Source organism: Thamnophis elegans, chromosome 5, assembly GCF_009769535.1.
Source record: "Thamnophis elegans isolate rThaEle1 chromosome 5, rThaEle1.pri, whole genome shotgun sequence".
In the NCBI taxonomy this organism is placed as follows: Eukaryota; Metazoa; Chordata; class Lepidosauria; order Squamata; family Colubridae; genus Thamnophis; species Thamnophis elegans.
In genome coordinates, this window is record NC_045545.1 from 54,579,371 (window position 1) to 54,602,824 (window position 23,454).

Below are 23,454 nucleotides of genomic sequence, written 5' to 3' on the forward strand. Positions count from 1 at the left end.
CTGGTACAAAAGGTATAACTGGTTATTTGAGCTAATTCTTGTTAATCAGAAAAGGCCGTGTTAAAAATGTCAAAGATCATTTACTTGCACTATTTTACCTGATAGTGCAGGGGCCTCTGTACCACAGCTTTTGCATCCTCAACTGTTTGATTATGTTTTTTATCTCACTTCAAAGGGTATTTACACTAGTGAAACTTAATACCTTACCCTCAAAGATATTGGAGGGAAGGGTCTTTATTCACTGTGGTCTCATCTATGCTTGGATGAAGCCATCAAGGAAGCCTCAGTCATCTTACATGCTTAGCACTCTGAATTAATATCTCCCAGGTTGGCCTAAAATAGTAGGAATACACTTCTACTAACATATCAGATTATGGAAATTTCTATAAAAGCTGCCAAATTCTGCTCAAATGGAATATGCTGTGAAGGTGCTGGTTTGAAATACCTATAGGCTCAAATGATATGATTATATATTGGGCCTAAAGGAATACTTTGTTAATGTTTGCCATCATTTCCCTTCTCTAATGTGTTGACTTTTTACTTTATCTTTTATATTTGTGTTCTTTTAGTCTTGGACAATAAATTCAATTCCTTAAAGTAGTTCAATTCCGTATATTCATGACTTCTTTTTCTAGAAAGGCTCTCAATCAATATTTTCAGTTCATTAACTTATTCTATTAGGTTCATTAACTTATATTAGGTTTTTCAATATATTTCATTTTAGGACAATTCACTATAGGCATGTACATATATACATACATATCTTAATATCTAGATATTAATGAGTTAGGCTGGCTATACTGGAATGCATTCTAAAGGAGTGTGTCCAAAACAGATATGCCCAAAAGACTAATCCAGGCTAGGAATCACATTCAGAAGGAATGGATGTAGCATTAGCAATCCAAATCAACTGTATATAAAAAAGTAATTTGTAGACTAATGTAAGCTACATTTGCTAGAATAGTATAGCACCACCTGCTGGAGATCCTGCACAAAATATGGTGTATCCATACCTAAATAAGGTAAGGAAAGCAAACCGAGCACAGCTAAATATTTTTTTCCAATCCCCTGACTATTGGGGATATTTGCACTTTGGTTTGTGTAGTTAAGTAAATATCATCTGTGAGCATGAGGCATCCGTGTTGTGTCTGTGTGAATATATTCTCTGCTTTTGGGTCATGTGATAAGAAGTGAGGAGTGCTCAGAATTGGAACAGCTGCCAGCAATTTGAGCTCCTGGCCAATTGCTTCTTCCCACAAATCTTTCTCTGTAGCACCTGGGCTGATTCAGCCCATTTGCAAACATCTTTGCCAGCTTCTCCCCCATACCAAATACGATCCTCTTGCATTGAAGAGCTATTTTGCTGACAGACAGCCCTGAGTGCCTTTACATCCCAAAATTCTGCTGAATGGGGGGAAAATAAAAATCAAGATTGGTCTATGAACAACTATTAGTTCTGCAATCTTTTTAGGGGTGTGGGGCTAGAAAACAAAGCTGTTACTTTCTCCCCAGCAGAAAAGAATGCATGACAAACCAAGAAACGGAATTGGCAGAGTTATTTTACAGTTTAAAATAAATTAATGTAAAGTTGCCAAATTTTTCTAGGAGGGTTGTTTTTTTCCTTTTTTTAGTCCTTTAATTATTCCTACTGTGCACATCCAGACATGATCCTTCAAATTATCGTTTATTCCTCTGATTTCCCTCAATTATAATTCACAATTTGTCAAAACCACAACATTTCATACCTCAAGCGATTCTTCATAGAACAATTTCTCTTTATTCCCTGCCAATTTCTTGAGTTCCTCTACCTAATGTTTTGTAAGAATAGTTTTATTAGCCTTCCAGAACCACCGTGGACTCCTATGTAAATTGATTATGCCCACTGCATAAATTATGCCACACTGATAGCATACATACAGTAATGGCAGCTATAATCTGAATACTTCAGCATTCAATAGCTATTATTCACTATATACTAGCTGGGTTAATATCATGGATATGCATGAAATGGAAACGTTCAGGTTTTGTTCAGAATTCAAACCACTTCATTCTGGGTATGGTTCTCCAAATAGTTTGGCAGCCAAGAAGTTTGGAAACTCCCAGAATTTCCAGCCTTTGGATATATTGGCTTCAAATGTTGGGGGTCAAAGTCCCAGTACAATGTTTCTTTAGAGCTGCAAATTGAAAAAGACTGGTCTAAGTTACAACCACCCACACTGTTTCAATAGTCATAATAAAATAAATCTCTCTATATATAAAAATGGCTGTATGTTCCAGCATAAAACTCTGGAACGCCTTGAGCAATTTCAACCAAACCTTGTACACAGATTACTTACTCCCTGGAAACAAATACCGCGGGAGTAAGACACCCCTAAAGCCCCTCGGTGTATGTGTGTTCTGTGCCTTAAAATGGTAAAATGGCTTCTACTGTACAGTGCAGTGGAGTTGCCATGGTAACGGTTTCACAGTAGACCACAAAGGGGCTCCCTCTAGTAAGGGGGGAAATCCAACTTTAGAAATTACATTTGGTTTTGGACATTTTCTCCCTATAAATAAATAAATACCCGGGCAACATCGGATTATCAGCTAGTAGAACATAAAGCAGGGATGACTGTCTCAAAGAAGTTTGGATTAATCTAAGAATTTTGATATTTGTGTGATGCAAGCAAATGGTGATACCTTCTAATTTCTCCTTGTTTCCTTTGCTTATTCCAAATATTTTTGTCTATTTAATGGCTGCAAAACTATTCATGATCAAAAGGTACATAGCTTTAAATAGTAATGATGAAAGTAAAATAACTACAACAAATTTATAACCGAAATCTGCCAATATGTTTACTATACACACTGTTCTTCAAAAGGAATTGACAAATCTGCTGAGAATTTCCTATGCTGAGGTGTCCCATGATACAGTTGTGGTGCTCATTACGGTGTAATATATAGAACTAAAGGTTATCCATGGCAAGTCTAAAAAGGGGTGACTGGATGAAAAACAGATACATTTTCAATACAATTCTATAATCAATCAACACCAAATGGGATTTGATATGAAGCACAAATATATTTGTTTCATATACCAAGTGTACAATTTGAAAATAAAAATAATATTTTGTGAACTTAATACTGTAGTGGCTCCAAACAATTAACTTGCATTTTGTTTAAATGTATTATTAAATGTACTCCCACCATACATTATTGTAATATGGAAAATTCCATGTCTTGAAAAAGGAGCTTGTCAGAGTAGTGATTTAAGAGCTAACCAGCTACTACCATGATGCAATGATGCACTGATATAATGATGGAAATGAGTCAGCAAGGTTTTTGGCTGTTATCCTTAATAACATAATAAGAAGAGGCCCTGTTAGGGCGTCTCTCGCAGTGTGTTCTTCCATGCTGTAATTGTTTACTGATTGTTTAACTTCTGCTTATATTATATATCTACAGTATTGTATAGTATATATTATTTTGTAGATAAAACTACTATTTTTACAAACCTCTGTTTGCTGTTATTACTCTTGGGTTGTCTCATGTAGTAGTATTCAAACTTTGTGACCAACTTCAGCTCTTCAGCTTTGTTTTAATTTTTCTGATGAAATTACCCATTTTCAGAAACAAATCACAATGATATAGCCCCATAAGTATATATTATCCCATAGGCCTGTCAAACTGGCGGCCCGCAGGCCGGATGCATCATGTGCAGGCCACACCCACCCTGGCTCTGCAAAGGAAAAAAAATGTCACAATACGTCATGTGATGCAATCAAGTTTGACACCTGTGCCTTAACAGTCTGGCTATGAATGACTGACTTACTTTACCATTTCATGTTATTCATTCTCCCAATTCAACATAGAAAAAAGTAAATAACTTGATATTTGGTTCTAAAGCCAAAGTTCTTATTGTTTTAAATTAAGGCCATTTAAACATTTCCATTCCTTAATAGACTTTAATATCTCCTGCTCAAACTGTACAAAATATTTATTTCCATAAATAAATAAACATACAAATTCTGTACAGGTTTTTTTAATGTGGGGAAGACATAGCACAGGGTATTATTTAATCACTGGCCAAAACAGAAAATTCAGAAAATTCCCTTTAAATAAAGCTGTGTGGGAAAGATAAAGATGAATACTATTAACAAAGAAGGAATAATTAACACCCAAAGCTGATGTGCTGCCAAAATGACAATTCACATGTGAAGATGCAATCATACAAACATTATGGATACATACATACAATGACACAAATGCATAAGTTGCAGGTTTTGTGTCATTCCATCATCATGCCTGTGTTATTATTTATCCATCTTGCCACCCCCACAGTCACTCCTTAACAAGAGTTTCAACACAACCAAAGAAATTTGTGAATGATATGCATTAGGGACCAAACAATAATAGACACATAACAATAAAAGAAGTGTGTGAATCCATTATCCAGTGGATTCTTTGTTAGCACATCTTGAGTATAAAAAGAATGTTTCCAACAATTATACTGATTTATTAACCTTCCACATATTAGCAAGACCAATCTTGTCAGATTTATATTTCATAATTCCAACTGAACAGCATTGTGCCACATAATGCAATGGAGCAAATTTAATCAGAAAAAAGCCAAGATGGTCACAATTTGTTACAAATCCCACAAGTGTTTGTCCAGCTCACTCCATTACTTCATATTCCTGGATAATTTGTTCAAAATGCAAAAACAAAAAAGGGTTTATGCTGAAGTCTAAACTATAATGTGGTTACGCAGATTTTGTTTTGGTATTTTTTTATTAACTTAGTAATGGAAATTGTTAACTCAGAGTTTATGGCTATTGTTTCTATGAACACAGCTACTTTTGGCTTATGCAATAAATTATGGTCAAACCACCAATGACTAAATGGAATTAATGATCCTAATTTATATTTTTAGGGATTGGTATAAAAGATGAATTGGGTGGTTTGTCAAGCTTTTTGTGTAGGCATCTCGGCCAATACCTTTTTAGCCACTCAGCTAGTTCATATGTCAATTTACCTCAAGCTAGACCCCTCTAATTGTGTTGTACTTCTATTATCCCTCCCTCCCTCCCGATCTTGACATATCAAGCTAAGGCAAGCATGTGAATTTAACCTGAGTGGAAAAGACTGTGAAGAGTGTATAGCAGAGGCAAAAACTCAATTGATATACCACTTTCAGAGACCCATATTTAAAAAAAGACACCGTCATTCCCGATAACAGCATGATTGACTCTAAAACTGATTAAACATATTTTGTACATATTTTGTACCACTGCAGCATCTAGTGAGTACCATGATATATTTTGAAGCAGAAGTTTTGCTGATAAAAGACAGATGATCTTTTGCTGCATATTAGGAGGAAGAAGAAGAAATAAACCATTGGGGAATGGCCAGATTTCTGGATTTCTAGATCTAGGATCCAAGAAGGATCCTAGGAACAACTAATGCTCCTCACATTTGGCACAGAGGATCTAGGATGCCAGTGAGGGCTCTCATACCGTACTGTAAAGAGTGGTATAACTGATTTGAAGGCAACTACAATTCTCTGGAACTATTTTCCTTGGAAAAAACAGAACCTGAGCTATTTCCACATAAGTCTTCTCTTTTTTTCTCCTGACTTCAGATGATTTGTCAAATTCATTGTTTTTATAAGGTGATTCTCTCTTTGTTTTTTATTCAAGATCTGATTTGCATAAATAAAATGAAATTGTAGTTATCAATTGACCCTGAACAGTGAACAAGCAAAATGCTATTTATAGTCTTTTAACTAAAATTTCTCAGAGTAAAAGACCTACCAAAACTATTGCTTTCTCTAAATGGAAATGTATTACTCCCTTTTATAGTTTCTCTCAATTGATCCAGTAACACTCTTAGGTACCAAGAATTAAAGAATCCCATGCAAGGAAACTAATAAACCAAGGTCATTCCTACCAAGAGAGGAATGTGGGCACCTGGGTGACTTTACAAGGAGGAAAATCTTCAGTGAAAATGGGTATAATCTTTAATACCAATCACTAGATTCACTGCTCAAGGGAGCGGGGGGGGGGGGAGTCTATTTGAGTCTACTCAGAAAGTATCATACTGATACTTTCTATCTATGAATGAGTTTTTCATTATTATTTAGACAAGATAGGATGAAATTGCTTAGAATTTCTGCCATTGCAAAACATTTGAAAAATGTCAGGTTAAGAAAGACTGAAGTATCTCTGTAGTTGCATGTTCTTGCTGGAAAATAATCCCATTTGTTTCATGGAATCATAAAATGTGTCTGAAGCATACATCTATTTGCTAATCTGTGAGTAAACATTATGGAAGGACCATTGTATAATATATGGATGCTTATTCTTTGATCACACAGGTGGCACTGATGACTGATATGTGCCAGCATTTAAAGCATGAAACCATGTTAGAATCTAATATTAAATGTGTTTTTTCAACAGCCCTGTACTTGTGACATCAGAAGACAACACATGTTAGGACATCACATGTAATCTTGCTGGATGGCAATGCCAAATTATAATCCAACACATGTGAAGAACATCATATTGGGGAAAGCCAAAGTAATCGCAATGTATTCAATTTTGTTTTTTGCTCTTTATGCTTCAATTTACATCTTCCCCTATTCCAGTTCTGACATTTTGCCCTTATTTTTATTTTAAAACTCTACTCCTTCCACTCAGAATATTAAATTACATGAGTATGTAACAGGAGACTTTGTGGATAAATGTCAACTTTTACAGGATTTAACAGACTGGTTTCTTTAAGCTAAGAATTTGGACTAGTTAAAATTGCCTGAGGCATTTAACAATAGTATGATTCATCCATTTGAACAAAAATATTTTTTCTACAGGGGTCTTCGGCTCAAATTCATCTAGCAGTTCCTTAATGCTTTTGTGGCATGCTAGAGTCTGGTTAACATTGTGATAATTTGCAAGACTGCAGCACACTAAAGCCAACCCATCGGCATAGGCTTAAAGGACCACATGATTGTCTCCACAATTATCTCACAGTTCAAACTGCAAAATGGGTCAGATTAGAAATGATCAACTGAAATTTATATCAGATACAAAATAAACACCCACCTTACACTCTCTCAAGCCCAAAAGATCATCTCATCATAGTGGTTATCTACATTCCAAGAAAAGACCATCAATGGAAGTTTTGCTTGAAATACAAATTCTAGCTTTAGTGACGCTTTTTTGGGGGGAAGAATATAGAAGACACTCCTCTTTTCCCTCCCAGATTCTAGAATCCTAAGGCTTCCAGCAATCCCTATATACTTAATAACTATTGCCATATCTAATCTACCAATTGTTCTAATTTATCAATACAGTCTTTTCAATGTTAATTGAAACCCATGGAAAGAGGATCCTACCTTGGAGAAAGAGAGTTGACCTTGACCTTATGGACATATTGTTCTATACATCCTGAACTCTTGTACTCGATATGTGTTTGTCCTGGCCAGGAAAAGCTGTCCTGCCTGCTGCTGACTGAATCAATGCCAGTTAAATGGCTTATTAAAAACAGTTGGGGTGTGGTGTGTAAGTTTGTGTGTGTGCGCTTAAAAAAGGGCAGTACTTTTCTAGCCCGAGAAATGCCTAGGCTCTATATGGGTGGCAGAAAGAATGGATTACACAGTGAAAAATTCAGTTTGGTGCCTGCCTTGTGGTACGTAGGAACATAGTTCCTTTTCTATGCAGTCCTTCCCCAGAAATTTAGATGACCACACATCTCCTTAGTCGAAATAGCAGCCTACACCCAAATGTTTTTACTCTAATCTAAGCCTTCTTTTTAGGATTGCACACAGTAGAAGGCACTGTAGTTTGTTTGGGCCAGTCAGTCACTTAAAGGCAATTCCCCAGAGACACATGTTCTTCAGTCTCTGTTTATGCAAGTCTTTCTATTTACATTAACTGCAAGCTCTGTTTTGGGCAGATGTGGGGGAAAGGGTCAGCTGACAACTAAGGTTTCATTTCCTTCATGCAGTGGTAGAGTTTCTGCCAGTGTAACCACAGCATCTTCTCTTAAACAAGCTCCCTTCTATGTAGCTCTGCTCAGATTATTTATACCACCTAGACTTTGACCTGCAACATATCCAGAAAAATGAAGGGAGTGTATTATTCTGACATATTTTCAAAAACATTAACATTCCATATCACATTCTTCCATATGATTTCTGGCTCATGGCAAGTTGTGAGGACTTGTATCTCAGTACAAAAGCTGACCAACAACATTTCAATACAGAAAGTAAATAAGAAGCGGAGGTTCATTGCATTTTTGAACTATCTTTGGTCCCTTCTGCACTTTGTCATCTTCCACCTGCACAACTAAAGGAAGTGATCATAGTAGCACCCCTGTTCAAATGGCTCTTGTGAGCCTGAGCCAAAGATTGGGCACAGATTTTTACTGAAGGCATTGGGTAAAAAGAGGCAGCCCAATACCACACTTTTTGTTAAGACACCCTGAGATCAACCCAGTTATTTTCCTTCAGTCAAATATTTTGTACATCTCATTGAACAGAGAAGGAGAAAGAGGCTGTATCTGCACTCCTGACTCTTCCCTAGTATGTCTTTAATTTTTCCTCTACACTGAATACTTAGCCATATCACTTTTGTCAAAAATAACTTTGGTTGCAAAGTAAATGGCTACCAACCCAAAGCCGGTAGCAGATGCCATATAAGTGGTGACCGACTGTGTGAACTGAACCAGTGAACCCATAAGAAGGGACGGGATAACCTGGGAAAGAAGAAACGCACTGTCCAAGATGGCCAGATCTGAACAGATGCCTCGGCTCGCCGCTGCAGTATCTGAATCTCCCACCATCATCATGAGCGAAACTTCACATGGTGAGCTGACACAGAGAGAAGAGCCAGCAACAGGGGGAGAATACAGGCCACCACTGTGTCCATTCTGGTAGGTCAGCTTCTGCGTAGAAAGGTGGTTTTTGAGGAACCCCAGTTTCTTTTCTGATTGAGCTGCATTCTCTTTACTTTTATACTTAGGCAAATATATCTGAAAGTACAAGAAAATAAAAGATAATAAGATGTCGGAACACAATTCAGCAAAGATATAGAAACCACAGCATACAATATGAAAGATATGATTAGATGGAACAGAGAAAAGTGAGGATGAAAGCCTTTAAATAGAGATCAACAGAAGAAACAAAAGATAGCTGTTTTCTAGAAATTAAAAATGTTGTTCAAGCTATTTCACATGAATTGAGGATTCATTTAAAAGAAAGAGCTCAAAGTTTGGTATTATTTACTATTTAGTTACCACTTAAGTTTATTTACCATTTAAGTTTATATAATGTCAACCTGGTCAAAGAGTTTTATCCAAAACAGAAGAGTCATTCCAGAAAGATGATAGTCCTAAGAGGACAGTACGGTTCAAGGGCATGCATGAAATGCAACCGACTTACACGGCTTGCGCACTGGAAGCTTCAGACAGAGTTAGTCTTGCTGGCTCTCACAACACTGGAATGGCAGCTGTTATGAAGAAACCACTTCAGAAGAAAGAAGCAAAAAGATAGAGGAAGCAGACATAAAGGTCTGACAAAAGGCAAAGAAAAAAAGCGGAGGCATAGGTAGAACTGTATCATCCTACAAAGGTCTACAAAGAAGATACAGCAGTTACTCGGTACTCGTGCAGTTAGATAATGGGAACAGCTGCTTTGGACATATCATGACTGGGATACAAAACTGGCAAAGTAACATAGTGACAGTTTTAACAATAGAAGTTATGTATTTGTTTAATGGTTTGATCAGGGCTGCCATACTGTCAGTTCTCTGAATAAGGATCAACTGAACATGCATCTTTGTTACCCCCATATTATTGCTTTAAAAAACCACTTGTGAATCTCTAGGCCATACAAACCCTGGTCAAAGAAATCCAGGAATCCTATCCGATACATAAATGCAATGGCTAGCATGAAGTTATCCTGCATGACTATTGCCAAGGCTAGTGGTTGTGAAGCCATTACGACTTGGGAGTTTGCATCAGATGTTTCAGACTTCTTGATTATGGTACTGGTAATTACATATCCAAAAGAAGCCATTACTGGAATTCTAAATTACAAAACCTCTAGAAAAATCCAGGAGTTTGTACTATCAGAATTTCTGAGGGTAATTTTCTCTTATATTAGTTGAAATCATCCACTCTTTCCTAGTTGTTTTGCTCTGCAATGTAGGTTTTAAGATTCATGGCTAGGCTACCAAGTCTATAAGAATCCATTGCTTATTAAAATGTCTATAAATAGGGAAAACAGGAGATCAAGTCAAGATACTACAGTATTTTATACAGTCAATAGCTTGATATGACAAAGGGCAAGAATCAATAAAGCAGTAATCAAGTGAGGTACTGCTGACTGGATCTTTAGTACACTAAGCAGGTTTCGTCTTTGACTACCTTCAGCTGGATGGCTGGAAGTATTAGCAATCAAATTATTATGCAACTATTCCACCTTTTCCTTATCATTGAAGATGATATATGAATTCATCAGAAAAATTACGTAAGAACCTTCTCTGGAACCATTCTTATGTGCTAGTTTCTGCTTTCATAAAAGATAGCTATGGGGAAAAGTGTACGTTCTAAACTTCATATTAAAATTATATCCATTTGTTCCATGCTCTGAGTCATTTCAGGATGTTTCTCCTACCTGTTTTTCATGATGATAAAGTGATGCAAGTGTGTATGGAATGATCTGAAGCACTGAGAAAGGGAAGCCAGTCAAGGCAGCAGAAACAGTGACAATGACAATACTTTGAGATAAGCACATGATGAAGGCTGTCAATGGAAATAAAGCCACACTGGCTAAGTAGACCATTCGTGTCCCAAAGTGTTTCACCATCCGATCCATGATTGTTGAGAAGAAAATGGAGATGATACACTGGAGAAAGAGGCCTAGGCTACCCATCCGAATTCCTGAAAAGAAAGATATATATCGTAAAATAAAGAAGATGGACAGGTTAGCTAGAAAAATTTAGAAAGCCAACTATTGTTAGTCATCAGGACAACAATGATCTACCTGTTTATGAAATTTAAAAATAAATAGGAGGAAAGTATTAAATGTGTTAATATTCGATATGTTAGAAATCAAATATGTCGTCAGGTATCAGGCACAGAGTAACCCTCAAATATAGCTCAGCCTTAAACATTTTCAGAACTTTGCCCAGCTGTTAATTTGAGGAGTTAACTATGGCCAAGATGTTAATTTGTACCTGCAAATGACAAATATTGTTCACATTTCATTTATATTGAAAATGATGTTTGAATCAATGCCACATTTCAGTTTCTTGTGAACTTTTCTTCATGCATCTCTAAAAGATAAATTATACATGGGTCACAGATCCAGGATGAGGCAATTACGGAACAGCATTGTGTCACTTCATTAATAAATGTTAAATATTAGTTAAACTGAAACTGGGTCACTCAGACCTTGGAACAATATGCTATATTAGAACAAAAGGCAAGCCAGAGATCAAATGGCTTTAGGAGGAGACGTTCAAAAACTACCGTCTGGGTAGTTTTTCATATTAAGAGATGAGAGAACAGGTCAAATCCATATTTTATCCTTTTGCAACAAGAGGGGGGTCTGCACATTTGATTTAGCGCAGAACAAATATATAAAATAATATTTTACAAATTTAATTAGCAAAAAGTAGTTTGCTCACAGGCCATCAGACATTAATCAATGAATCAGAAAAATCAGATATTAACTACTTTACCAATGAGGGGATATATTTCCATAAAAGAATCAAGTATGGGTTAATGTTATGTGCATGAATACTAACAGTAATGAGTTTCTTGCTACTTCCCCTCGAAGAAGTCCAAATTCAAGGAGAAGGAAAAAAAATATTACAAATGGCAAAGGCAGGTTTATTTAAATCTGGCTAATCGCATCAATTATCAAACATTTTTAATAAAAAATGGATTTTATAATTACGTAATTTTAAAAACTTTCAGTTCTGTAATCTGCTCTAAGGGCAGAAGCAAAAGGACTATCGCACACTTCATACCTTCATCATAATTTCTCCTGGCCTGTGTCCCAGGTTCAGCCCTGGGAATGCCTTGGTATAATCCTTCCCCAACAAAGTCAGTGTAGAACAACATGAATGTCATGAGGGCCATCCAGCTGCAGAATTCCGCCACAAAAAGTTTTTGGATTACCTTGGGAATACGACAGCACACGCCATGCAGGCGTGGGGCCAAGGCACAAAGATTCCTAAAGGCCTGAACCAGATGCCTGGTCCTTAAAAAGTTCTTTGGAAGCCAGAAGCAACAGCAGGCAAATGATGGGGACTTGGAAGAAGACTTTCCTGTAGGGCCTGAGCTGAGCTCTACTTGAGCTGATACCTCCTCCGTCACAAAGACAGTTGCTAAGACACAGCCGAGGAAGATGATGGTGAGGATGCTGAAGAGGCATTCCTCCTGACCCCCTAAATAAGGAGCAAGGAAGCTGCTGTCCCAGTCAATAGCTGGGAGCAAGTATCCAACACAGCCTCCCAGGCTAACCATGAAAGAGTAAACAGAGAAGGCCTGTCGGCAGCTGTCAGGCTCTTGGAACAGGTCAGACAGCAGAGCTTCCAAGGGGGTGAAGCAGACCTGGCCGCAGAAGTCAAGAAGGCCAACCCCCATGATAAGGAAAGCCAGCTCCAGTGCACGGGCATCCAAGGCAACAAGTCTGGCCAGACGGTGAGCATGTGGAATGATGAAAAGGCTCAGGAAAACACCTAGGCATAGGATCCAGATGAAAGGCCTTCGACGACCATAGCTACTATGCCAATGGTCACTGGCAGAGCCAAGCAGTGGTACAAACACTAGACCCAGAACTGGTCCAATTCCTGGAAAATAAGAAGGAAGATAAATGATTATATGAGGGGGTTATATAGTAGTAGTAATTGGAAACAAATGCTCACAAAACAAAAATTACAACGTCAGAAAACCTATCTCTAGATCTCCAAAACCTAAGAGGAAAACCAGACTTTCTAAGGGGAAATGAACAACTGCTAGGGGGTCTTTGAGCATCCCCTCACCCATTTTCCAAAATGGAGTATGTGTGTGCCCATGTGACTTCAACAGATTAGGACAAGGGTAAACAAGTTAGCAACAGCAGTCACATTGAAAGGTAAGGAAAGCCAGGATACAAAAGTAGGAGAGTCATCCTGTGTGATAGGGAGAATAAGCTTGAAACATTTTAAAATGCAGAGCTTTCCATCCCTTAGACCTTTAAAAAAAAAGGTTTAATTTGCAGCCAAATCCAGTAAGAAACTATGCTGCCAATATTTGGTAATGCAAACATAAAGACAATGCAGGGACAGATATAGTTTCCAGATTTTAGGTTGCCCATATCTGGATTAGATTACAGCTAATATCATATAGTTTAATATAAAATAGCAATTATGTTATATTTTCTAATTATAACATAATCCATAATATGCCACTTCACTTTAAATGCACCTCCACATTAAATGTACCTGCACGACGCTATTATTGCAGCCTGAATATTGTTCAGCTGGCAGCCTGCAGCCCTAAGGCCTTGACTGATGGACAGATAAACATGCACACCAACATACCCACACATTGAACTCAAAGTCTATCAAATCTAGCATGGACAGTCTCCAAGCAAAGAAGCAAGAAAGCCACCTACCCAGAACCATTGTCATAAACTTCTCTTCCACTCCTACTTCCAACAAGAGGGGTGGCACATATGTGACACCTGCAGCAAGACAGACCTCCAAGCCAAAAGTCAAGGAGTTGATCAGCAAAAGCTGGACTCTGCGATTCTGGAACACCATGCTGAGCCAGGCCCTCTGAGCCAGGCCACCCATGCACCTCATCATCCCAGAGTTGCCTCAGCCCACAGCATGCTCCTTAGGGGGATTGAGCACTGGAGTTCAGAGTCCTGAGTTTTCTTTTGTAGCTGAATGGCAAAAGATCGGTAGCCATGTTGTAGCCAGCAGTGAAGATATGTTTGTTGTCCACTTGGGTCCAAGCTGAGGATGGCAAGATGAGTAGCCTTAATTGTTTATCATGCTTCACTTTCCCTATGAGAATGGTGAAAATTAAAAATAATACATATCAGCATCGAATTTCCTTAAGTTGAGGCCATTTCTAATACTGTAGCAATGTAACCCACATAGCAGTTCCCCTACCACCCAACACCCTGAAAATGAATCGTTCCCCCCGTTTTTCAGAGAACACACAGGACAGTTAATCCTTAAACACCAACCCTCCCCATGATGTAACTTAAAGCAGCAGCTTTATCATTCATAACTGAATAACAATCGTATTGTGTCTAGAGTAGGACTGAAGAAATAAAAGTTCCATAATTCCACACTGCCCTTGCATCTGTTTTTCCTCTGCCAACAATTGCCCAAAATACCACACTACCACCCACCCACACTTGGCAACAGGAAATATAAACTCAATTTGTGATTCTGTGGGTGACACAGTCCCTCAATCCAACTTTCCCCTCAGGATTGTTGTTTTTGGGGAAAATAAGTGGCATTATGTATGCCACCTTGAGTTCCTGTACAACAGGTAGGACAGAAATCTAATTAATAAAAGGTGTAGTAAAAACATCCATATAAATGCTACATATCCCATAATTTGCATTACCCTTCCTAAAACAATCGGGAAATGTAATCCATGATCACCAAATGATTTCTCAACCCTGGATTTTTAAATGCTGGCTCTTTTTTTCTTGTTGAGCTATGCAAATAAAGCAGTTCAAACTACCCCAGTTCCATGATTTCTCCCAACAAGTTTCAGAGCTGTACTTTGGGAGGATGTTAAGAATTGTGATTCAAACAAACACTTAAGTTCTGACAACTTCGTAGAACTAAAATAGAACCCTTAATTTGCAGTAATTATGCTTAGAAGTCCTGTCTTAACTTGCCTATTTATTATAAACTCAGGTAGTCCTCGACTTACAACAGTTTGTTTAATGACCATTTGAAGTTACAATGGCACTGAAAAAAGCAGGTTATGACCATTTTTCAAACTTATGATCATTGCAGCATCCCCATGGTCACATGATTTACACTTGGATGCTTGACAAGTGATTCATATTTATGACGGTTGCGGTGTCCCAGGTTCATGTGATCCCTTTGTGCGACCTTCTGACAAACAGAGTCAATGTGGAAGCCAGTTACCAACTGCAGTGATTCACTTAACAAACATGACAAAAGAATCCATAAAATGGGGCAAAACTCACTTAACAAATTTCTCACTTAGCAACGTAAATTTTGGATTCAATTGTGGTCATAAATTGAGGACTACCTATATATACTCCAACAGCTACAAATGTAATATGGTACATTAAAGCAGTAGATCAGTAGATGAGCAGGAAACAAAATGACAAAGAGGATTCAACAGAAATAAGTACTGAAATGAAACTCAGTGAAGGAGAGATCTGAACCAGTTGTAAGTAATCAGGGTTAGATTAGGGTAGTATTCGGGTTGTGAAGATAGCCACAACCAAGCCCCCCCCCCAAATAGATGAAACATGACTGTCAATATCCTAATGCATTTAGACAATTGATGGTATGGTTATAAATGCCTACTTAAGTGCAACTCTTGCCACAATTAAAAAAGAATAATGTAGAACCCTGCCAGAAAGGCCAATCAGAATGACTCCAATGAAGAAGTGTTATAGCATTTAGCTCTCTGGGTTTGGAACAAAGGAAGTGGAAGGGATAATAAAGAGTATGAAATGTACAATGTACTGTATATACTCGAGTATAAGCCTAGTTTTTCAGCCCACTTTTTGGGCTGAAAAAAGCCGCCTTGGCTTATACTCGAGTCAGTGAAAAATTTGCCCGAAATGGAGGAGAAAAAGGGGCGGGGCCATGCAGCTGGGTGACACTCGTGAATGGCCCAGTGCCCCTGTGAGTTTCCCCTCCCTCTGTGTCAGTTTGCCGCGCAGCGCGCACCGCACCATCCCCCCTCCTCACGTTCTAATGTAATGCAGGGCTGTCTTACGATTCCCCTTCCTCCCCCTCCTGCCGCTCTGCAACGATGTCCCACCTCCTCCTTGTTATGGCAAGCAGCCACATAGCGATGTCCCACCTCCTCTGGTACAGTGATCCAATGATAGGAATCACTGTGCCGTGTGTCATAGGAGGCGGGACATCGCTCCCGCGGCTGCACGGGACATCATCATCACAGCGGGACATCAGCATCATGAGGTGAGTGAAGTATTTCATTGAATACACCGCTAGTTTACTGTTTTTCTTTGAAATAAATATTCAAAAACATTATTGGTATCTATTTTTATTTTTGAAATTTACCGGTAGCTGCTGCATTTCCCACCCTAGGCTTATACTCGAGTCAATAACTTTTCCAGTTTTTTTGTGGTAAAATTAGGTGCCTCGGCTTATATTCGGGTCGGCCTATACTCGAGTATATACGGTATAAAGAAAGTGGATCTTCTGATCATGGAGAAACCCAGGATAATGAAGTCAAACAGGAGATTCAAGGCAGATGGGAAAGAAGAGGAAAAGCTTTGCACAGTGAACCTACATAACTTGTAGCAATAGGAGATAACCAATAGGTTAAATGGTTTAAGAGGGAGAGAACATGAATTCTTGGAGGAAACGTCTAGCATAGGCTTTTGGGCATAATGATTACATAGTTTACTTTATTGATTAGCCCTTGGGCCATGTTAAAGTACATAATGACTAAATACCACATCCAAACTGAAAATATTTTCAATATTTTCACTAGTAACTGCATATCCCACTCAGGGCTTCTCAGAAGCTTCTAACTAGCTATTCTAGTAAATAAATATTTTGGAGAGAAACAACCTGACATAGTTGTTTTTGTAATACAACTGTTTAAATTATCATTTACATTTGCTAAATAAAAAATCTGAGCTAGAAACCTGAGGGGAAAATACAGATTATTAAGAAGAATTAAAGATATTAACAAATATACTGTTATCCACTGAAGGAGGGAATCTTTTTGTATTATTCAAAAAAGAAGGAATAAATTCTAAGCAGCTACAGTGTAAAGGTATGTGGAAATTACCTTAGGAGACAGGAGAAAGGCCTTATCTGACATCAGATAAGACGCAGCTAGGTTGGAAGCAGGAATGGGGGCATGGAAAATGCCTCAGAAAGGAACCTCCCTAATTTCTTGGATTGTAAAAGTGAGCCAGGAAAGACCCCTGCAGACTTGCAAGTTTCTGTTAATGTAACCTTACAAAAAAGATTGAGTGAGTTTTCCTGGATATGCCTCTTGCTTGGGCTGGTCCACAAAGCTGACATATTGTTAAGAATGATTAAGCTCATGCCCAAATTACTATGTTGATTGCTTATTTGCCTTCAATATTCCCTTTGGGAATAGGACGGCATACAAGTCGAATAAATCCAAATATCTCCATTATCAGATTTTTTCCCCCTCAGATAATGTATTAGCAAAGGAAAGAAGGTATATAAATCATTGAAAAATGTATTTCTTTGAGTTGGAATGACAAGCAATATTCCTTTGGTAAACCATAAGTTAACATCTTAACAAAACAGACCAGTAGATGGCTCTATTGCCTCCAAGAGCTCTATTGCATTACTTTTATCACAGCACTGAAAATATATTCTACCAATGTCCCCTTAACAAGATTAATATGCAATTTTGTTTTCACTTGGTGCAAACTGTGGGATAATCATCTTTAATAAGAAGGCTAGGGGGGTTTCCATGATAAACAAATTCAATCCTTTATTATAGTCTCAAATCTAGTTTGTTATTACACAATTTCAAAAGTCCTGCATCTATCAGTTTCGCAACTGAAATCTAAAAATAAATAATATTTGGGTCTCTTTTGTTTTAGCTGATTAGGTCTAACAGTTATTTGCTCATTCTGGCAGAAATTTAAAGTCAGAAACCATTCCAAGAACTCTAGAAGTACTTACTAAGCATGTTTTAAACATGCTAATTTAAAATAGATGCAAGGATGAGGTCTTTTTCTCTACACTGAATTTCCCCTTTTTTTTCATAGAACATATTTTTTGCTGAGATCAATCCAATAATCAAACAAGACATCGTGCAGAACTTCCTATTTTAAACAATCCTAAAATTTACAGTACAGTAAAGTCACAGGAGAAGTTATGCTCAGAGCGTGGCAGGGGTGGAATCGTGCAATCCCCCTCTCGATCTGGTCAGTAAATGGCACTCTGCCCAGCTGGAGAAGGGGTTTTCCGGGCAGTTGCTCATGAGCATGGTCACCTCATGGCTGCTTCACCCCTGAAGCTGTGCCCGGCTCTTCAGGAGCCAGTTTGCAAGGGAGCAGCTGCCCAGAAACCCAAAACAATAAGCCCTCCCCCTATAATAAGCCCAAGGCCATATTTTTGGGGCAAAAGAAAATAAGACCCTGTCTTATTTTCAGAGAAACACTGTATATAATATCGCCAAACAAAATTAGCATGTGCCAGTTTGAGGATAGCGACCACATAAAATGCCCTTTATCTCTTCATATTACACAGATCCAACTAGTTAGTCTTGTATCAGCAAGAATGGAAAAATGTTCATACTGCTGTCTTCCAAGGGGAAAGGGGAAATGGAAAAGATAAAATGTGAGCAGATATTGAAGAAACATCTCCAGATGAACAAGTTTTCCCTAGCTTTAAATATAGGCTTCTTAGATTAATAAAATAATAATTTTGAGTTGTTGAAAGAAACGTATTTGGCAAGTTAGGAGACCAGCTACATTGGGAAAATTAAAGTCAACCACATGCTAGTTTTTAGATTTCTGAATGATACACATTCTTCAATTTCCAAACTGATAAATAGAAAACATGTATATCAGTATACCCTAAATAATTGAATAGAACTTTGCTTGGATGCTCACAGAGCAAAGAGTGATATAAACAATTACCATAGGTTTTTAATTCCAGGAGAATCATATAAGACTGATGAAAGTATTGATTGTTATGAAGATTATGTACAAAAATAAGAAGTTTGTGTGTCATGCTTCTAGATTTTTTTTTCATTACTTTTAATCTACTATCTTAATAACAGTATTTAACACTCTAGTCTGAACTTTGGTTACATTCATCTATATGGAAGAGTGAATTGGAAACATATTTACTGTACACATTAATTTTTGTGTTTATAATACCTGTACAATTGCTGTTCAACTTCTAGAAGAATTATTATTTAGCCACTAGGCTAATGAAAAACTAATAGACCATTTAAAAACCGGTTAGAGTAAAACCTTCCTTGGGATATAAACCTGCCCTAAAGCCATAAAACTCAAATAAGTGCTCTTGATGCGTTTGTAAATAATAATGAAAGCCATTTATTTAGACACAGTGCTGTAGTACAGGTTTCTACCGTAGCATCAGTTAGCAGAATTAGACACCACAATGATAAAAAATCTTCTGTACTCTGTGGGGCAAAATTAGATTAACTTCTTATAAATGCCCTTAGAAATGGCAATATCAAAATGTTTACAAATGTAATGCATACAATAGTTTTCATACTAGACATTAAGCAAATCAAAATATCAAATTATTCTTCTTTCACTTCTGCGCAAACCTAAATTCATGCCCTGTATTAGTACATTTCAGAAGCAAGGAGCTGTTCAGCAAAACCTAAAGCAATTCCCAGCTAGTCTCTTCCCTTCCCTTCTCTTCAGTGGTAGTTGATGAAAGGTGTTATTTCCAGTAAGTTTCTATAATTGCAGCTTTCATTCAGTAATCTAGAAGGGTGAGAGACAAAACAGAACTATTCTGGGAAGCAAAGAGGAGAAAACAGTGTACATTTAAACTGTCCTTCACCAGCCATCCAAAACATCTGCAGAGTCTCCACTTATTTCAAATGCTAAGATTTGAACTCACCTGGTTATGTGCTAAAGCTGGAAGCCAACAGGCCAAGAAGTTCAAGTATGCTGGTTTCATATCCCTTCCCTCTGAAAGACAAAGCTTTTTCAGCAGAGTAAGCTTGAACCGGCATTGGGAGTGCACCAGAGAGAGGTGGGGCCAAGATCCACCCCTTTGCTGTCATAGCCTATTGGTTTGGGAGCCCTCCCTGCTGCTTTTTACCTTTCCCTTTTCCCCTCTCCCCTCTCAAGTATTTGCACTACAAAACTATTGTATATTTTACAGTGAGTTAAGAGTTCCAGTTACAATGCACAACCTGCTCTTTTGTCTGGGGGAAAGAGGAAAAAAAGAACACAAAGCAGCAAATATGCAATCCTTTATTGAAAAGGCAAGAGAACTCAGATTCTCAATTTCTAGGATGACCTGACTGTTGCATTGTTATCAATAGGATAACTGTTACACTCCCATTTCTGCCTTTTGCAGAAAGTAGCACTTCTGCTCTAAGACATCATGTTGGTAATGGAAATCCTTAAAAAATACAAAAGCAGAAGGGAGGGGGGAGAGAGAAGAGATGGTTGGGAACAGCTGGGAACCCTGCCCTAAAACCATTCTCGAAAGTGATTATGCAGCTGAATAGTGTTGCCTCCACAACAGGAGAGTCTGTACTTTACTGGGCCTCTTGGAAGGGATGCAGTAGCGTCCACAGAAAGTTGGCATGGAATAAAAGCTATTGTTGGAAGGGAACTCTATTTTCTTTGCAAGTTGCTCTTCAAAACTATGTCACTCTACAATGCTCACCAACTGGAAGCTGCACATTCCCTATGACAAGTAGAAAGCTGTCAACTTGTATTTCCTACCATTTTCCATTTATTAGGCAATCCAATTGCTACATTTGACTTGTGATCTGTATCCATTAAAGACAACAGTAGAAATGAAGAATCATCGAAGGAAAAATTCAGGTTATATAGAGCAAAAACAACTAGTTGTCCTGGGTGCATCTCCTGTTATTGCAGCTTCAATCAATCTGGGCATTAGAGAGAAATAATAAAGGAAGCACCAAATGTCTTTCATAAAATAGTGGCAAAAGTTAGGAAAACACCAAATGCTTGATCTAATAAATGAATTGTGTGATAATGTAGCCTTCAAATTTTTATTGTTTGTGATGTAGAAATACAAAGGTAATCAGCAAATATGGGACATAGCTTGTTTTTTTTTAATAAGGATCCTCTAGTATACTAGCAGTTTAAAAGGCAAAACTTCTTTGCAGTATAGTTTGTATTTCTAATTAAAATTTGAAAGCTGCACGTCATGCATGAAGATTTTTCTTTCATAATCAGCATACTAACCGAACCTAAAAATCCACAGCCTACAACTTGAAGGTAATTATGCATAGGGTTGGGAACATGCTGATCCCAATCAATAGGACACTACACTAAGTATTGTGCTCTTCAATGGATTCACACGTAAGCACACATACACAAACACTCAAACACCCACACTTCAAAATTTATTCCTGAATCACTGAATGTCATTTTGTATTTAGCTATCTCTATTTAGATACTATAGAGAGAGCTTTTGTTCTAGTCAGATGTATGGAGTGTACATTGTTTATGTCTAAGTCATCTGGAGGAAATGTGGATCAAGTGGAAAGAAGAGGGGGAAGTTATCACTCATAATTCAATAGCTTACACTTTTGCAGGTGCCTGTTTGGCTACTAATAACAGTCTCAGCAGAGAGCAGGCAGGCATTATAAACCACTAATCTCTCCCACAACACACTTGCCAAGAGACTAGATCTGCCAGGTATATACATCCAAATTAGATGCTACAGTGGAAGTGTCCAGGACAGATAACTGCAGTTGTAGCCCACCATAGGCTGAAAATAAAACTGTGGTCATGATGAGAGTCTAACAGAACTGCTTTATTATACCTTGACATTCCAGATGCCAGTATCCATATCTTACTAAAATTAAAATAATTTAGCTATTTCGGCTATGAAGAGTATTTTAGGTCTGTTTTTATTTTATTCAAAAGAAGTTAAAATAGAAAAACTCCAAAATATTTTTAAAGAAACAAAGAAAAATCCCACAAACCAAGCAAAACGCTAACCTAACACATATATACATACTATCCCTTCTCCCAGCTAAATACTGATTAATATATTACAACAATATTAGTTTTCCCCCTGCAAAACAGTCCCCACCCCCCCACCCCCGCAAATTTCAAACTGCTCCGGTAATTCTATTTGCAAGTTATTAATCTGTCATCTATATATTTACATGAATGACAAAATAGATAACAGGAAGTACAATGGTAATAAAAAAGACAAGATTAAGGTTTCAAAACCCTGTGTCAACAAGCTGTTTATAATCAACAGTAGAAAATTTACCAAGGCTTCTTATCTATCCCAAATCATTCTAAGAGTTAGCACTGATTTGTCCTTGAACAAATATCCACGTCTGTTTCTTAATACCATCTCTTATCAATTGTTGTCTAGTTAAATATACTAAGACTGATTTCCAAAGTAGGTCTATCTTCCCAAAAATGTCCAGAGGAAATTGTTTGCCAGGTATGTGTGATAAATCCATTCCCCAATCTCCTTCTATCCTCTTAAGGAAACCAATTTATCACTTACCCACTCAGTCAGTTTTCTGCTGCTGTAAAAGAATGCAGGCTTGAACTTCAAGGAGGCATATGCAGTTGACTTAGTTCTAAGTCTGTAAAGTGTGTATTTCTTTCCAGAAAATCTGCTACTTTCAGATCACATACCTTTTGTGAATCTGATTTATCTACAGTTGCATCTGAATATTTTTTGGTGCCATTACCATTTCACCAAACTTTTTAAAAAAGCTTTCAACTAGGGACTCTATGTTACCAAATGGTCTTTTTAGATTGCCAGCTACATTTCCTTGTCTGTAATCTGATACATTGTTGCTTTGTGTAACCTAACAATGGTAGATAAGAGAATTTTTCAAAGACACAAAACAAGAAGTAATATCCCTCACAAAACAGAAGCAGGGAAGATATTTTGATCCAAAGATTTAAAAAATAAACTCCAAATTTTTGCAAATTAATAAATACAAAATCCTTGTAGTGAATGTCCAACAAAGATGTAAATCAAGTAAAAATACTTTCACTATCCACAAATACGCCATTATTCCTTACAGAAAAATGAAAGTTATTCCAAACAAGAAAACCGATCAAAGGAGAGAGGGAGAAAAAATCAGATGGAGTCCAGCAGATGATTATAATAAATCAGTATTCAACCAGCTGGTCAACTTTTAAAGATAAGAAGCAAAGAAAAACAGAAGCTTTAAAAAATGAAGTTGAAACCCAGGCATTCTTAAGAAAATGAACTGTAGAGAAGAAAAATGGATGATTTTCTGACCGCTCCCACAGGCAACTGTAATCTGCAAGATTCCTCTTCAAGGTGGGGAGAAGATCCATGGACAACAAAAGCTAACTTGGGGCATTTCTACATTCTTCCATTCAAATTTAGGAAGCAGCACTTCCAAAGAATCAGCTTTGGCAGCAAAATCAGCAGGAGGTAGAAAAGTTCCTACTGTTCAGCAGCCATCTTGGAAGAGAAGTAATGAACAGTATTAGAAACACTAAAACTTGAACGTTATGCACAGTATATG

General features: G+C 37.6%; 1 protein-coding gene across 4 annotated transcripts in view; it reads right to left on the reverse strand.

Moving 5' to 3' along the window:
- Positions 1 to 4,005: 4,005 nt before the first annotated feature.
- The window catches only part of SLC45A3 (solute carrier family 45 member 3), a 39,715-nt gene continuing 20,266 nt past the window's right edge, over positions 4,006 to 23,454 (reverse strand). For 3 of the 4 annotated variants that reach the window (XM_032217516.1, XM_032217518.1, XM_032217515.1), the window contains exons 2-5: positions 13,646 to 14,042; positions 12,015 to 12,839; positions 10,655 to 10,920; positions 4,006 to 9,009 (exon numbers count right to left, since the gene is read on the reverse strand). In XM_032217516.1, the coding sequence (XP_032073407.1) occupies positions 8,581 to 9,009; positions 10,655 to 10,920; positions 12,015 to 12,839; positions 13,646 to 13,838 (1,713 nt within the window). In that variant the 5' untranslated portion in view covers positions 13,839 to 14,042 and the 3' untranslated portion in view covers positions 4,006 to 8,580. Of the gene's footprint in view, positions 9,010 to 10,654; positions 10,921 to 12,014; positions 12,840 to 13,645; positions 14,043 to 19,832; positions 19,904 to 23,454 lie in introns of all 4 variants that reach the window. The other variant, XM_032217517.1, reaches the window with a different exon arrangement.